At 41.1% G+C, this 16,341-nt stretch overlaps 1 protein-coding gene across 14 annotated transcripts in view; it reads left to right on the forward strand.

Moving 5' to 3' along the window:
- Window positions 1-233: 233 nt before the first annotated feature.
- The window catches only part of PTPRK (protein tyrosine phosphatase receptor type K), a 421,849-nt gene continuing 405,741 nt past the window's right edge, over window positions 234-16,341 (forward strand). For 6 of the 14 annotated variants that reach the window (XM_042795838.1, XM_042795840.1, XM_042795841.1 and 3 more), the window contains exon 1: window positions 240-580. In XM_042795838.1, the coding sequence (XP_042651772.1) occupies window positions 469-580 (112 nt within the window). In that variant the 5' untranslated portion in view covers window positions 240-468. Of the gene's footprint in view, window positions 581-16,341 lie in introns of all 14 variants that reach the window. The other 8 variants (XM_042795843.1, XM_042795851.1, XM_042795845.1 and 5 more) reach the window with 3 other exon arrangements.

Raw genomic sequence — 16,341 nt, forward strand, 5'->3', positions numbered from 1 at the left:
AGCCGAGCCGAGCCGAGCCGGGCAGCGCCGAGCCGAGCCGAGCGGTGTTCCGGCGGTGCTGGCCCCCGCGCCTGCAGCAGGAGGCGCTGCCGGGCGCCGCTCCGCCCGCGCCGGGCTGCGGGCCGGAGTCCCACATTCCCCCTGGCAAGTGCCGGGGAGAGGAGGGGGGGGGGGGGGTTGGACGTCCGCGCTCGGCTCCTCCCTCCCTCCCCGCTCGCCCAGCAGCAAAGTAACTCCGGAGTACGAGGGGAGCCGGTGCCGCCGCCGCCGCGCTCGTCGCGCCGCAGACGGCTGCCCCAGCGGGCGGCCCCGGGGGCAGCGGGGCGCCCCTCGGCGCGGCGGGGCCGGGGGTGGGTGGTCTCCTGGCGAGGCGCCGGGGCGGGAGGGGCGGGCGAGGCGAGCTCCGCCCGCCGCCGCCGCGGGCCGGGGCAGCCCCGGCCTCTTTGGGAAAGTTCTCCGCAAGTCGGCATGGGCAGGGCGGCCGGCGCCGCCGCCTCGCTGCCGCTGCTGGCGGCGCTCGCCTTGCTGGCCGGCTGCTCGCCCGCCCTGCTCGGGGCGGCCCGGGCCCAGCTCTCCGCAGGTGAGTTGTCGCTCGGCGCGCAGGTGAGGGCGGGAGGCGCGGCGGGGTCGCGCCGAGCCCCGGGGCGTCCGCCGGGGAAGGGGAGAAGGGTCGCTGGGGGGTCGCGGGTGGCTCCGCGCAGGGACCCGGCTCCTGCCCCCGAGAAGCGGCGGTGGGGCTGTAGAGGGGGCTGCCTCCCCTCCCCTGTACCTCCCCCCGCCATCCCCATCCATGCTCTGTAGGGCGAGATGTGGCGGGGAGGGCGACCCACGCGTGTCCGCAGGCTGCCGGCGCGACGCTCGCAGGGCGCGGGCTTCGGGCGCCCCGCGAACACCCCTTCCTCCCCTGCTCCCCCCGCCCCCCCCCCCCCCCCGGCCAGCCTCCCAGGCGGCGGCGGGGCCGGAGCTTCAGCCGCCCCTTCCCCCGCTCAAACTTTTCCCGGCGTTTTTTTTTCCCTGCCCGGCGCGGGGGGCGCAGCCCTCGGGGCGCCCCGGCCGCTTCCCCACCCGAGCGGGACGCGGCGCCGAGCTCCCCTCGCCCCGAGGCGTGGGGCGGGGAGGCACTGCCCGAGCTGCCGCCGGCTACAGCCATTCCCCCCCCCCTTCCAAAAAAAAAAAAAAAAAAAAAAAGTGGTGGGCGAGAAAGGGGAGGGAAGGCAGCATATGGGGCCGGCGTCTGTTTTGTTTGAAAACCGCGAATTTCTCGCCCCTCTCCCCCCCCCCCCCCCCCCGCCCCCCTCCCCACGCCACGGGGTTTTGCAGAATAAAAGCCCGCGGGGCCGGGCGGTGGGAGCTGTGGCCGGTGCGGCGGTGAGTCCTTGGCCCCGGGGGAGCCTCAGGGCTGGGGCGGGCGATTCGGGGGGTCCCGGGGTGCGGGGGGCGGTGGCGGCACCTCCCGGGCAGTGCCGGGGCGCGGCGGGGGCTCCTGTGCCGGACTCTGAGCCCGCTATAGTTTATGAAGCGTTTTTCGTTTGCTTAGGGTGAAGCTGTAGCGTGAACATGTTCTCCTTACGGTTTGCGGTGCGAAGTGTTAAGTGTAGCACTAGCTAAAGTAGACTTCAGGGTCTCTCTTTTTTTTTTTTTTTTTTTGTTTGTTTGTTAAATGGTACTTGCAATTACACCGGGTGCATCAGTTGGACAAGCGTTTGAAGCCTTTATCATAGGATGCTGATTTGAAAATTGCCGTTAATAAAAGTATCTACACTCATGCGACTTGGAAGTACAGTTTTCGTTAAGGACTTATGCACTTAGGGGGCTTCTTTTTTTCTCCCCAGTCCTCCTATAAATTAATTCTTAATTGAGACATTTGAGATGTCATCGATTAATAAATGTGCTGAAGCAGTGAGAGAAATTGTGCTGGTCTGAACAGATTACATCCCTCTTATGTGGCTGACTTTGGTGTGTATAATATAATGTCTGCGTATCAGAATTGTAGGATTACGTAAGCACCTATAAGCCTTTTACCAGGAGAAGGGAAGCGTACCATATATGCAGCTGGTATGTTGTAGGACTAGCTAAAATAAAACATACCCAAACATAACATGTTTTCATTCAAAACCATACTGAAATCGGACCAGTGATTTTTTTGCTTTACTGTAACTAGTCAGGCTAACGTTAACACCAAAGGTAAATTTTATGTAAAGATTTTTTTATGAGCTTGTTCACTGGCGTAAGAAGAGTAGGAAGTTCTGATAACTTATGTGGTCCATGGTGTTATATGCTGAAAATGTGGTGTGCAGCCCTTTTTGAAACTGAGAGTGCAAGAAGCTGGGCTGGTACCCTGGGGTATGTGTTAGGTAAGCAGAGAAGTATGCTCAATATCCCTCTGACCAGAGTAGGTGAGGCTTGTCAAGGAGTTGAACAATTGTATCTAGGAAACATGAGATTTTTTTTTTTTTTTTTTTTTTTTTTGGTCGTATAGCAGGTCAGCAGCTAGAGACTTCAGTTTCTATTGCCAATCATCAAAAATACTGATGTGTTGCACCAGTCACAGGTTTATTAATCGGAGGCTTGCTCTGACTTTCTTGAAGGTTTGCAAAAATAGGTTTGTTAGTAGCTGGTGCTTTCAGCGCACTCAGTTTAAAGTATGGTGCTTGGACACTTACTAAATACATTCAATATCCACATGTAGAGCTATGCCTTACTGAAAGCTTGCTTATGGTTAATCATGGCTTGAATTTGATAACTACCACAAACTTTGTTTTTGTTCCTTATTCTAAATCAGTCCCTCAAGTGTGTGTGTGTATGTGGTTTTGTGTGTTTATTGATGAGACATCTTTATCCTGGTGTTAGTGGATGCAGAAAACAAAGGCAGGGGTTCATATGTCTGTTCCAGTGGGGGTCTTTCTGATGCCTACAATGAGATGTTTCTGTGTTGGGTGCACGCAGGAGCATCTGTTTTCTTCATAGTCATCTCCTCTCTTTAACAGGGCCACTGTTTTTCAAGCATCTTCCTTTGACTGCCTTTCCCCTTCCCCACCTTAATATAATGACCTGTACTTTTCCATGTTAAACTGAACCTAACTCATTTCAGCTTCCTTTTTATTAGTATTCTTATTATCTGAATTGTAAGAATTTAAAACTGCTGATTTTTCTTTGCCATTAATGAAGCTATTAATTCAGGTTGGACCTTTCACAAATCTCTCTTTCATTGTAATTTGATTTTTATTTCCTTTTTATGATGCTCTGTACTACTCCTGAGTGTGAATGTTGGCCAGATCCAGAACTCTTCACAAAAATTTTGATATGTTTATTAAAGGTCTAATCAAATTACAGAGTATTAATTTCTTGGCGGTTGGCATTCTTCACGAGTGTGTGTGCAACGGCTGTTATCTGTTCTTCCTCATAACATATTCCATGAAAGCAAATGAGAAGGCAAGAGGAGGAGCAGCAGCAGCAAGTTAGGAAAAGGAACAAGACGCATCTTGTAATTTGTTGCTGTCTTAAAAATTGTACTTGTATGTCATCTCCACCCCCTTTGCACATAGTTGAAACACTGTGTTTTGTCTTTCCCCACAGATCTCAAATGAAAAAAAAAAAAAAAAAAAAACAAGCAGCTTCTCTCTGCTCCCCCAACCCAGCCATAATCCACAGTGTAATGTTTTCTGGTCTCTGTAGATTGTTTCTTTACACCGCTGCTTTCCATGACCCTTCAACTTGGGTGCGTGCCTGTCAGAATCTAGGCCAAAATGTTTTGGCAGCGCATTCTCTGTTGAAGTCTAGCTATTCCTTATATAGCACCTCCTTTCATCTGCAACTCCTACAGTTCGATAAAGAACAAGTTCAGCTTGTTTTCACAACTCAATCACTTTAAACTTATATTTTTTGAATATTATTTTTAGCAATTTCCACATTTTCAAATTTTGGGAAAAAAGAAAAATATTTCAAAATTTTTTTTTAAAGAACACTGCTGGCTTGTCAACTAGCTGATGGAAATATGCACTGCACAGCCTTTGATGGTGTTTGTGCAAGTGTGTGGTTTTTTTAGTACTAAATGAAAATACGATGATAAAAATTCTAGGAATGCATCAGTTTACCTGAAGTTATTTAAGAGTGGTATTTCAGACCATAGGGACAGGTAAGCATAAAAAGGAGGACTGTGTGTTTTACAAGTTCAAATCATTTATTAGAGTAGTTATTCCTCAGACTTTCTCATGCAAAGTAGTTACAGTGTCACAAATGAACAGGCAAGAGTGACCATTTCTGGATTAATCTTCTTCCCCATCCCCCCCAAATAGTTATAGTCTGTTTTTGGGAGAGAATCTAACTCAGAAATTTCATATTGTAAAGGATAAGGTATTATTTGTTTTATAAGGATTTTGTAATTAAATATACTTACAGAGAAATATACAAAAATCCTAATAAACATATATATTTTTTTATTTTGTCATCATGTAGTAGAAGAAATTAAGTGCTTTTTGAAAATATTTAAAAAATACTTTTAAGTAATTAAACTCACATTAGCCCTTTGCTGTCAGAACAGCAAAAGTTGATTCAGTCATATTTTAGCCTTGAATGTGCTACAATTTGCATGTGATATACAGGAGACACTTGTGCAGGTAGGTGTGTATGTATAAGAGACTTCTCAGTAGCTTTTTTTTTTTTCCACCAAGCTGTTAAAATGTATTGACAAACTATGGAGGGTGAGTGGAATTAAAAGTGAAGTTATTTTCTTGCTTTCACCCCCTCCTTCACAAATAACTTTCCTTTGTACATTCAGCTTCTTCCATGTCCCTGTTGATTCAGAAGTCACTTGTCTAGCTGTGTTTTCAGATACAATGTTACCGTTATAAGATATATATATATATACATTTGCAAAGTGAAACTTACCTGGTTCAGATGAGATTGAAAGCACCCAGAACACAGTGACCCCAGAAGTCTTGTTTAGTCCCTTTTGTCTGAGTAATCATGGTACTGCTTGATCAGTTTGGTAGCAATGTAAGCAGTGCATCTTGAACCAGGCAGATCTACTTAAGATAACTTAAAAAAAAAAAAAAAAAAAAAAGTGGGGAGGAGGTAAGAAATCTGCACAGGGTTGGGACAGAGGTCCACCTAGCCAGTGTCTGTATCCAGTCACTGATGGTGGGTGCTCTGAGGAGAGGGATTTCTGACAAGGTGAGTGACTTCCTTTGAGTACTGTCTGGCCACAGAGACAGTGTGTTGATATTTAGTGTTGTAAATGGGTTCTTGTAACCATGATTGTGCCTAATAACATCTTTCAGCCTGTATTGCTTTTAGCGTTTGCCTTGCTTTGTGACAAGCAATCTATATGTTGTGTGGAAAAAAACATGGTCCTTCATTTTTGAAATTACTAGTTGTATTTAACATCTCCTAGCTCTTGTACTAAGAGGTGATTAATTTCTCCCAATTTACCGTCTTCATGCCATGCAGGATTTTTCCACCCTCTGTCAACTATTCCTTTTCTAGTTGGAAAAGTCCAGTTGTAGCCACTTGCTATGAAGGTACCGTTCCAGATCTTCTTTTCATCCTTTATCAGCCTTTTCTTTCTTTTCCAGTTCTATATTGCTCAGAGTATCCAAGAGGCAGCTGCCTGATGGATTTATATAGTGCTTAATAATGATTTCTGTTCTGTTCCCTATCCGTAGCATGATCGTTCCTGGCGTTTGCTTTGCTTTTTTGTACCATTTGTCCCACTCCTGGTTGTGAGCCGACACTTTTATGGAACTATCTATTTCATTACTGAAGAGCTGAGATCTTGCGGTTAAATGATGGTCTGTGGGGTGTCTGTGTCAGTGGACAGCAGGACTCTTGGAAAGGGGAGAGTCTTTAACCATCCCTTTTGTGTGTGTGTGAGAACTTTTAAGCAAGGCTCTGAAGGACCTGTGACCTCGTGTTGGATGTCTGGGAGAGTTAACCTGTTCAACCCTTACCACTGTGGTTTGCCTCCTCTTTCTGAAATGCTGTTAATACAAGTGATTTAAAAAGATTGTAAAGACTGACAGTATCTGGATTAACATGCAGAGGTATGCAACGCTGCTGTATAGCTGCTTCTTGCTCTGGAGTCTTTACGGTGTCTTTGTATGACGTCTTTAGCTGGAAGGCCTTTAGGTCATCTTCACTCTCAGGCGCGTTGGATGCGTCACTAAGCGTCAGCTTTGCTTTACATTAGCATCTGTTTTGGTGAAATCTCTACTCTTCCTGTTGAATGCATAGTAGGAAGCTTCCAAAACTATTACTTTAGGCCTGATAACCGAGTCAGTCAGGACACACCTTGTGTTTTCATGTGCTGATGGGATCCTATCTGTTACAGTTTATTGTTGTCATGGAAAGATGCCTTTGTAGTGCTGCTCCTAGAAGTGTGCACTCAGATTTGGAGCTTCAGTTACAGTCTGCCGATGCTATTAAGCTAATTTAAGTTACTGCTGGCACAGAGGAGAGCATTTCCATCACTTGAATGGCTCTCAGGTGCTAGATCTGGCCGTCATGTAGCCTGTGGGTGAGTTGGTTTAACTTTATGTGAATCTTCTTGGAGGAAAGGTGGGGTTTGGGATTAGTTTTCTTTTAATCGGCGAGTTTAGCTGACTTGCAGATGTGTGGCCACATAAACTTGATGTTACGATGGAGGATGAGGGCTGATGGTGGGATGGCTCGGACTGACAACAAGCTGCGGTCGCAGCACAGCTCGTGTAAGGTGAACCTGCGCTGTTTGGAGTCACGCTGGCTCTACACTCCGCTCACTGTGCAGTGCTTTGTTCACCCGAGGAAGTGCAAAGAGGAAGCAGGAGGGCACGGAGAGGGGTGGGAAGAGAGGCCTGGCACTCCCTCTGTCCGGAGCTGGGTGGGTTAGACTGGGTGGTTGAGGTTGAGGCTGCGTTCTGGCTGTCTGCATGCAAACCTATGACACAGTGGCAGTGTCTCTTTCCCTGACATGCATGTTTGAGTAAACTGGGCTTAAATATGTTCTTTCATTATAATAGATAGCTGAGGCATTTATTATATAAATGTATAGGCAAGCAGTGGCCTACTAATGGCACTTAATAGAGAGCAGGCGTGATGGCAAGCAGTAGAGGGCTTGGAGGAGGTGACATCGAGATCCCAGGCTAGAATTAGGGGACGTTGTGACACCCAGTTTGGGGGTGCAGCAGGAACAGGTTTAAAGCCCAGTTCTGTGGTTTCACCTTTTTTCTGGTGTGTTCTGTCCTTCCCCATCCTGTGGGGTGTTTTAATAGGATTGCCCTTAAGATATGTGGATAGAAAAGGAAAAATGGCCCTGGTTTCTAAAGGCCAGGGTGAGCCAGCTGAGGAGTGGTAAATGGCATCGATGAGAATTTTGTAGCATCTGACTGAGCATAAGGTCCTGCTGCACCTAATTTTGTAAGTCAGAAAGGCCATTACCCTGTGCTGCTTTCTGGTAAGTCTTGACTACAGGTGACTTTAAACTATGTAGTTTAAAACTATGCAAACTACTCAGTTTGACGTCACCTGTAGTGCATGCTTACCATGTAGTTTAAATTCACTTACAGTCTACTCTTACCAGGAAGCTATATAGTTGAGTCATGTTTGCTTTTTCCAGAAGTTTTATAAATATTAGAAGCTAACAGAATCATACTGAAATCTTTTCCTGAACAAGAATTTATTAGTATTTGTGTCAACTCAGTGTTGTATTTAAACAAAGAAACAAACAAGCAAAAAAGCCACATGCTGCCCCAGCCCCTAAAACACTGAATATGACAAAAGAAGAGCTGTCTGTTGTAGGGGTTTTTGTAAGTACATGCATACGTACCCTCAGTCTTGAAAAGCTGATGTTGGTGGCAAGTGACACTTTAAAATCTATTATATGTGAAGCTGTTTTGAATCTTTTTTTTTTTTTCCTTCTGAATGTTGCTGGCTAACCAATAAAATTGTGGAAGTAAGCTAAAATTAGGCATTATAAAGAATATTTTCAAATTTAAGGAGCTCCTTTTACTTGACTTAATATCTGAAGCGTTTCTCTGTAAATAAGCTGCATTTATCCTTTGAAAGGTAAAAGCTAAGTGTTGATCAGTGAATTTGAAACAACAGAAGTTTTTAGGTTTGATTTTGTTACTGAAACTTAATTTAAATAGAAGTTGGTGTTTTTGTTAAATCTCAACATGTATTTCAGTTAGGAACCATCTATTTGTTGATCTAACCAAATCTGGGTTGTGATTGCTGTCATGGTCAAATTTTTGCCTTGACAGCCTTTGCATTGTTTTATTTTAAACAGTCTAAAAATAATCAACAGGATTTGATATATAACCTAGTATGAAAACAATGAAGGAATGGCACAGTGCTGCGATTTGTTTTATTTGAAAGTCTGCAGGTGAAAATTTCTATGAAGTTGCTAATCAAGATAATTTCTGCTGTTGATAGATAAAGTGGTTGTAGAATTGAAGAGATTCTCTGGTCTGATAGTCTAGGGCGGGAATTCACTATCTTCACTTTTTTCACTTAGGCATGAGTTAACTTTAACATGTAAAAACTTGTTTTAAGCTAGAAGGTGCTGTGCATGGGCTTGTCAGGTATTTGTTCTTTTTAAGATTGTATGCGTATGGAATTGGTTGATCGTTACAGTAATGCACCAAGTATATACCTCACTAAAAGATTTGAGAGACTTCATTTCTTGAGGATTGGTGCTGTGAAAAGATTAAACTCTTTGCTTGGTTTAATATGAGGTTCTTTTTGTTAGCCAGTGTATGGAAGATTGGATCCTTCAGTTTGCCAGAAAGTCATTTACGTCTGCTACCATTTACTAAAAACGTGTGATTATATTTATTAATTGCGTAGCAAAAGAAGCCATTTCTCAACTACCATGTCATGAACTTAATTCTGCTGAATTATGAGACACTGTTGTATACGTTAAAACCAAGTTCTGCTGCAATTAAATTACAGTATGTTAATTCTAATTATTATACACTGGTTACTCAATTTATTCTGAGGTGGAGCTGTGTTGTTTCTTTTGTGTGTAAACACTTGTTCTGTAACAGTAAAAATGACTGATGAATATTAACCAGAAGAGAAAAATGTTATGAAGAACAATTGTGGCTGTAGTTCAAATGAATTCAAAACAGCTCAGAATGAAATTTTTGACTAGATAGCTGACTTCAACTCATGTTTCTTTGTGAATACTATAGTGTGATTTAGGATACCTGTTGCTTTTTAAATGATTTAAGGATTTAAGTAATAAAAAAATGTATTGAAGCTCTGAATTTTTGGTTTGCTTTTGTCTTCTTCACTACTGTGAAAAATTAAAATTATAGGAACTGGCAGAGACTTTCCCCATGGCTATTAATTAGAAAAATGTTCTGATTTGATATTTTATCACTTAATTATATCTGTATCATCTGTGTGTGGTATTAGGCTGGAGTAAGATTAAAACGGGGAGTATCAATTGTCTTGGTTCTCCTGGTGTTATCCTGTTTGCCTGTTCTTTGTAAATGTGAAAGCACTTATCAGCCATGAGAGCACTGAAGAAATGTGGCCGAGTTCATGACTTCATACAGCAGAGATAAGTTCTTAGTTCTGACTGCTGTCACTGTGCTTAAAATGCTTTAAAGGGACAATTTGTTAAAACCTACTAATCCAAAATACTGAAGACAGTTTTATATTTTGTTCAACTTCTGATTCCTTTGAAGAAATGCTGCTTTTTTTTTTTTTTTTTTTTTCCGGTAGAAGAGATGTCTTCAGGTATCTCTCAAATTAGTATGCTGAAATCTGAGTATTGTATATGTTTTAAGTGAACAGTACACCAAAACGTTGTTGTAATAACTTTTCAGTGCTTTTTGTCATATGTTTTACAGAGGAGATAATGGTGTTGGTTTAAAATTAATTAAAAAACCCCAAACCAAACTTGAAACCACCAAGCCTTCCCATAATCCCTTAGCTTGACCCTGAAAAAAAGGGATTGTTATTTTCCCACTATTCTTATCTCCTTTCCTAGCATTTTTTTTTTTTTTTTAATCTCATTGGCTCTCCTTGGTTTTTGGTGGAAGAGTTTTATGGCAATGTTACAGGGTTTCATGCCATAATTGAAGGGAGGCAAGGTATATGAGATTCCTTACTCAAAAATTGTTAATGAATATAAATACTAGACTTTCAGGAAATTTTACATGCTCCTTCACTTAACTACTTAGCTGTATCTGTCTTTGTTCATGTGACAGTGTTGTTTGGTGCATCCAATGTTCAGGTTTTCAGACTAGAAAATGTCTAGTGAACGTGGCCTTCATCTTTTTCACAATAGAAATATAATAAAATAGTCTTTTCAGTCTTTTCTTTGTTTGGCTTTTCTGAATTTCTGAATGAACAGTCTTTTTACAGTTAGTTTTTACTGGTAATCCATTCTGACTCAACTTGTGAAAATACTAGAAATTGCAAACTAGCTCTTCAGCATTTGAATACTTTGTGTATGTGGTCTGGTTTAGTGCGAAAGGTTTATTTATATTAAGTTTCTTGCATTTGTAAATCTCTGTGAGGTTGGCTTTCCTCTTCCTTGCTACCTTTTCTTTTGGATAGTATTAACAACCCATACCCCCAAGAAAACCCTTCAGCTCCTTGATACATACATACATAAAGCTACAATGTATATATATATATATGTAAGTGTAAAATAATGACAGACTGTTTTCAGGTGAGAGCAAAACCTTTAGAGTGTGATGATTTGGATTTCTGAATCGGTTGAAACAAAGCATGGTAATGAAAGAGAATACAGTTTTCCTGGTAAACACAGACTAAATGGATGGGTGTAGTATCAGAGAATGTGAAGATGATTATTTTTTTTCTGGCTGAGGTAGCTGTAACCTGGCAGTGAGAAGTCAGTCAAATTGCTTTTTTTATTTTTTTTTTTTTCCAATATTTTTAAAACAATTCTGCTAATAGTTACTGAATTTGGATGCTGTTAGTAGCCAAGCTATTTAGCTTTTTTCCTTGATAAAGTTATTTTGATGCTTTGATTCATCTTTGGTAAGTGGGAAGGTGTTGCATTCTTAGGTGGTGTGTTGTTCTCAGTCCTTTTTTTTTTTTTTTTAATCTTTCTTTTCCACCCCCCTTCCTTTCCTTTTGAAATCCCTGTATGCTGATTTGGTTAAATACTACAGAGTAGGTTAACAGCTCCTTCTGAGTCATGTTGAAGGCACGAAGTGCTTCCAAGTCTGCAGCCCTTTCCAGGGATGAGCTGGTTCCTTGCCGGTTTGTGTATCCTGTGTCTGCACAGCAGCAGTTAACTACCAGGCTCAGTTTATAGGTTGTTTTAAACACGTTGAAGTCGATATACTAAACAGCTTTTTTGGGGGTGGTGGTTGTTCCTTCTGGCTTACTTATCTGTATCTCTTTGAGTTTATACTGCAAATGTGCGATTCTTCTGGTGATTTATTGGTGTTTCTGTCAGCTGTTGAACAAGGAGTTGGATTAAGTGACCAGCATTTGGGAAGGGCAAGATTATGCTCTTGTTTAGAGAGACTGCACAGATGTTCTTTATGAGCATTCAGAAGAGGGGAGACTGTACATTACTTTCAATTTGACAGAAACCATGTAGTTGAAAATCTTTGGTCTGGGCTTTATGGGCTGTGTGATGGGGCTGTGAACCTGAAAGAGTAGTATTTGTGATTAATAATGACATTTGCAGACCCTAGGAATACTGAAATATGTTGAATGGCTTTGCATAGTGATAGTATCCAGATGCTAACTATAAACATCTTTGTCTGTTTGCTTAAGCATGAAAATGGGAATGAAAACAAGCATTAGATAATTTGTGTTTTAGGGAAAGAATTTTGGCCATCCATCTCTTAAAACACCTATTCTTCACTTGTCACCTGAAAGCAACCTTAAGTAATTTATACGTCAGTCTTATTATGTGATGTTGAAGTTACGATAATTAGAAACAAAATCTGTTTAATGGAAGTGAGTGCATGATTAACAAACAAACAGAACAATCCCTGCACTTGGATGTGAAGCATTTGCATTGTGAGCCTAAACCTAAAAACACATTAGACAGCAATGAACTTAAGCGAATGCCAAAGAAAATACTCAAATTTAGTAACTTTATGTTTTAGAAAGTCCCTAGGGGACACAGGAACAAGTGAATTAAGTTGGTAAATGTTTATTTATCTGCTAAATAACATAACAACTCAGTTCACTTTGGAGGTGCACAGCAGTCCTGATGTTGATTACCTCATAGATGCTTTAAGTTCTTGCTAAATACTGTTGCTTGGGCACTGCATGCATAGTCCTTTTAACAAAATTAGTGGAAAATAGTTTTGGAGAATTTATTGCCATGAATACTACTCTGAAAATAGGGAAAACATAATATAATCTCACTTTGATTTATGAAATATAGGGGAGGCATAAAGATATTACTCGTTATGACATCAAAATCTGTATAATTATCCTTCTCTCAAAGGAAAAGCAACCTGCTTTTGTGTTTGTTGGAGGAAAAACATTGGGTCCTGGGATCATAATTTTATAACAAAAATTTGTATAATAAAAAAACCTCCTTAATCCATAACAATCCCAAATCCTCTTCCATATTCTTCCACATTACATCAGCTATTGCCTTGTGGTTGAGGATTGAGTCCTAAGATGGTGTCAGCTTTGCAGCCACACAAATGAAATGAATAGTTTGAAGAAGAAAGTGTAATATTAAAAGGTGGCAGAAGGGCCTATAAATCTGTTGCAAAAATCTTGAGATTGATGAGTTTCTTCAGTAGTGTGCCATCAGTGAGGAGGATGATTTTAATCTCTTTAAGATGCAAAAGGTAGACTGAGAATTGAAAGAAATTAAGCCCATGCTTGTTGCTGCTCTTTAGCTTAAAGTACAAAGTGCTCTTGGTACTTTAGGAATAACTCGTGTTTTATCATCATCTTGTTACACTGACAATTGTAGGTGTGTGGGCAGTAGTAAGCAAAATTCCAACCACTCCACTCATGCTGTGTGTTGACTGTATTGCCAGATTAAACAGGACAGAAAAACAAACCAGCGTACTCGCCTGTGGGATGAATACCTTCTTGCTTAGGACCTCATTTACCAGTCTCCCAGCCACATGTCAGGGGGTTTTGGTAACTGTCTTGATAATTCTCCAGTTTCTTCCTTGCTTCTGCTTAGCCTTTGTTTTATTGGTGTGGGCTTTTTTTAAACTCCCGGATCAAGGTATCTCTATCTTCCAGTTTACTATATTAAAAAGGCCTCCTCAAGGAGGAATCCAGGTAAAACTGGTTTCTGTTTACTTGCTAATCCTTTTCTGAGAAATTATGCATCTGAGATTGTTTGTGACAGTATCCTTCTTGCCCTTCTTTTACATTCTCTCTCACCTGCTTGTTTACTGTATCCCAACTATAGTAATCAAGCATCTGATTAAATCTGCATTTCTTTGTGTAAGAATTAAGAAAGAGAAGGCAGTACACGGCCTCAGTGTTTAAGCAAAATGGGGCCTTCTTATGTAAACTGCTTTGCCTATGTTTAGGCCCAGAGAAGTTGCTGTTTACTTAAACTTTTGAGGTTCAGAATGAAATTAAAAAAAAAAAAAAAGGAATGTGTGGAAATCAGACCTCAGAATTTCATCTGGGGGAAAAGGAAAAAAGTAAAGAAAGTGTAACAAAATTAAAAACATTAGATTTGCACATATTAAAAATTTCTGTCTAAATAAGTTATAATTAAGAGGATATGCCTTTAGCAGCGTATAAGATAAACTACCAATGATTGTATCATCTATGTAAATGTTCAGTAATTGATGTATAGTTCATAAATGGACCCAGTGGCTGTTTGAGGAATGTGATTATATGTGGTAAAATATATAAATAGTTCTAGGTTCCCTGGAGTGTTTTTGGTTTCTTTCATATATGATTGATCAGTTTACCTAAGATGTAGAGTAGTTTGTTCTCAGACACAGTTTACAGATCCTGGAATCATGAAATGCTGTAATAGGAGGAGATGAAGTGCATGGGAAAATAAGTTGTTTTTAATGGCGGACTGCAATCAGTGTTTGAAAACTGGCTAATAATGGATTGCAGGAGATAGTAGCCTAGCAGCCAGCCAGCCATAAGGACCATGTATGAAAATGCAAATGCATGGTAAAATTAAATTAAGTCAAGGCTTGGATAAATGTTCTGAAAGTGTAATTCACTTTGCTTTGCAAGAAGTTTTGAATGAAAGACTTGGAAAATCCATTCACCTGGATAAGTGGGAAAGCTTTCTTTTTTTTTTTTTTCATTTAAGCTTTTAACTTGAATGGCTGTGAATAGAAGCATTATCAAAAAAAATTTCCAAAGGCAAATAAAGGTTATGTTTGAGTAGGGTTGTCTGCACACTTAGCTGCACTGCCTTTTTGCTCTTGAACTTTTATGAGCTGCTACAGCGAGAAGTTAGAAGGATCTTGGCAGTTTTATATGTGATACTAGTAACTGTCAAGGCAATTTTGTTTTGCCATGTCTTAGGAAGACTGTGGTTGTATCTACATTGGCAAGCAATTTGGTGCAATAGATGCTGGCCACTAAATGGAAGCATTCCAGAAAGTGAGGATCTCGGAACCATTGCGTGTGGTGTAGCCAGGCAGGGTTGCTTCAGATTATGTATTTTTTTTCCCATGGATCAAATATCTCCGCTAAGTACTTGAAGTTTCCAAAGGGAAAAGAAGTGTTGTGTTCCTAGGGATCTCACAATGTATAGTTTACTAACTCTAAACCGAGCTTCCCTGTGAAGTGTTGCAGCGCTTCAGACGTGGAGCTTCTGGTTTGATCCTCTCTGAATGTGGTAGTGTTGGTGATGTTGGTAAATAGAGGCAATCAGGGCATTGCCTTTTTCCTGCTGTTTTGAACCAAATTCCTAACACGGGTATAGATTATTTGAGAAAAAATTAGGTAGGACATCTCCTCGCAAGAGAGTATATAAAAAAATCAGTGGTATAAAAAATTGAAGAGAAACATGCTCTGAAAGAGGGGTGATATTTTTGAAATCATGTCTCCTGCCCTTTTTACAAATGTGCATCTCTGTGTTGGATTTAACTATTTGGCTAGTAGGTTTTTCAAGTGGTGAGCAAGTGAGAGATGAAAATGATGGATATATGTTAATTTGGTGATGACAAAGTGATTATGTTTTCAAGGCTGAAAAGCAAACTTTGCAGGGAAAATTGAAAGCTTGTTTACATAGTGAAATAAAATACCATATTTGTATAATGCTCTGTATTCGGTGGGAAGAACAAAGATATGGTCTCAAAATGTTTGAGGCCAGATATTATGCAGGCTGCTACCTAGCTGTGGAGTTATCCCATCCTGAAACAAGCATGTGAAATTTTATGTGAAGCAAGGCTGCACGCAATTAAACCCTGCTGAGAAAACTAGTCCTTCATAAGGCAAGCATTATCAGGATATTTGGAAGTAGAGTTGATGGCAATAACAGCTTTTAACAGTAACATCAATAACACCTATGGTGATTTTGAGGGAAATGGTTGGTGAAAGGGACCAAACCAGTAGTTTCCCTGTGAAAATCTCTGAAAAGAGGCAGAGGAGGGAGAGATGAGACTTGTTGAGAAGAGCGAAGTAGAATATATTAAACTTGAAAGAGGAATATAAATCACAGGAAATTAGAATTAAAATAAGAATTGACCAGAAGAGGGGGAGCTATGTGCTAAGGCCAGCTGAGATGTCTGCCCCTATAGAGATTAATATCTCGCTATGTGTGAAGACTGTGATCTGAAAATGAGATTAAAACAAGAATTGACCAGAACCGGGAGATGAACCATTGCACCTTCACAGAGGTGTCCACCCCCATGGAGATTAATATCACACAGAATAACGAAAATCTGATTTGGAAAGAAGATAAACATGCATTCTCCATACCAAGGGGATGATCTTATAGCACTTGCATAGTAAATAGCCTTGACTCTCTTTCAGAGGCTAATGCTCTGTTGTCAAATAGATTCTTCCAAGGCCATTTGAACGTTTTACTTTAGCAGACTTGGCAACAAAACTACTATTGAACATTTTATTAATGTTGCAAAGCAAACCGTGGCAAGTTCACTCTTCTCATATTTAATCCTCTCTCTTACACAGTGTAAGTAATAAGCAGATCAGATTTCTGCTTAAGCAATGAAGGATCGATGTCATTATTGACATATCAAACAGTTCTTTCTACCTCTGTCATTTCAACAGCTCCTGAAAGCATAGTTTCAGAAGTTAGATCTCCCTTGGGGAGGAGGGAAGTGCAAACTTTCCATAGTTTATGTTTATCTGTTAGAAAACTGTGTAATATATTTTTGTATTTAACACTTCAATGTTAAAGCACAACCTTTTTTTAGAAAAAAAGGTAGGTGTGTGCTT

The sequence above is a fragment of the Tyto alba genome, unplaced genomic scaffold, assembly GCF_018691265.1.
Source record: "Tyto alba isolate M040663 unplaced genomic scaffold, T.alba_DEE_v4.0 Super-Scaffold_22, whole genome shotgun sequence".
Taxonomy (NCBI): Eukaryota; Metazoa; Chordata; class Aves; order Strigiformes; family Tytonidae; genus Tyto; species Tyto alba.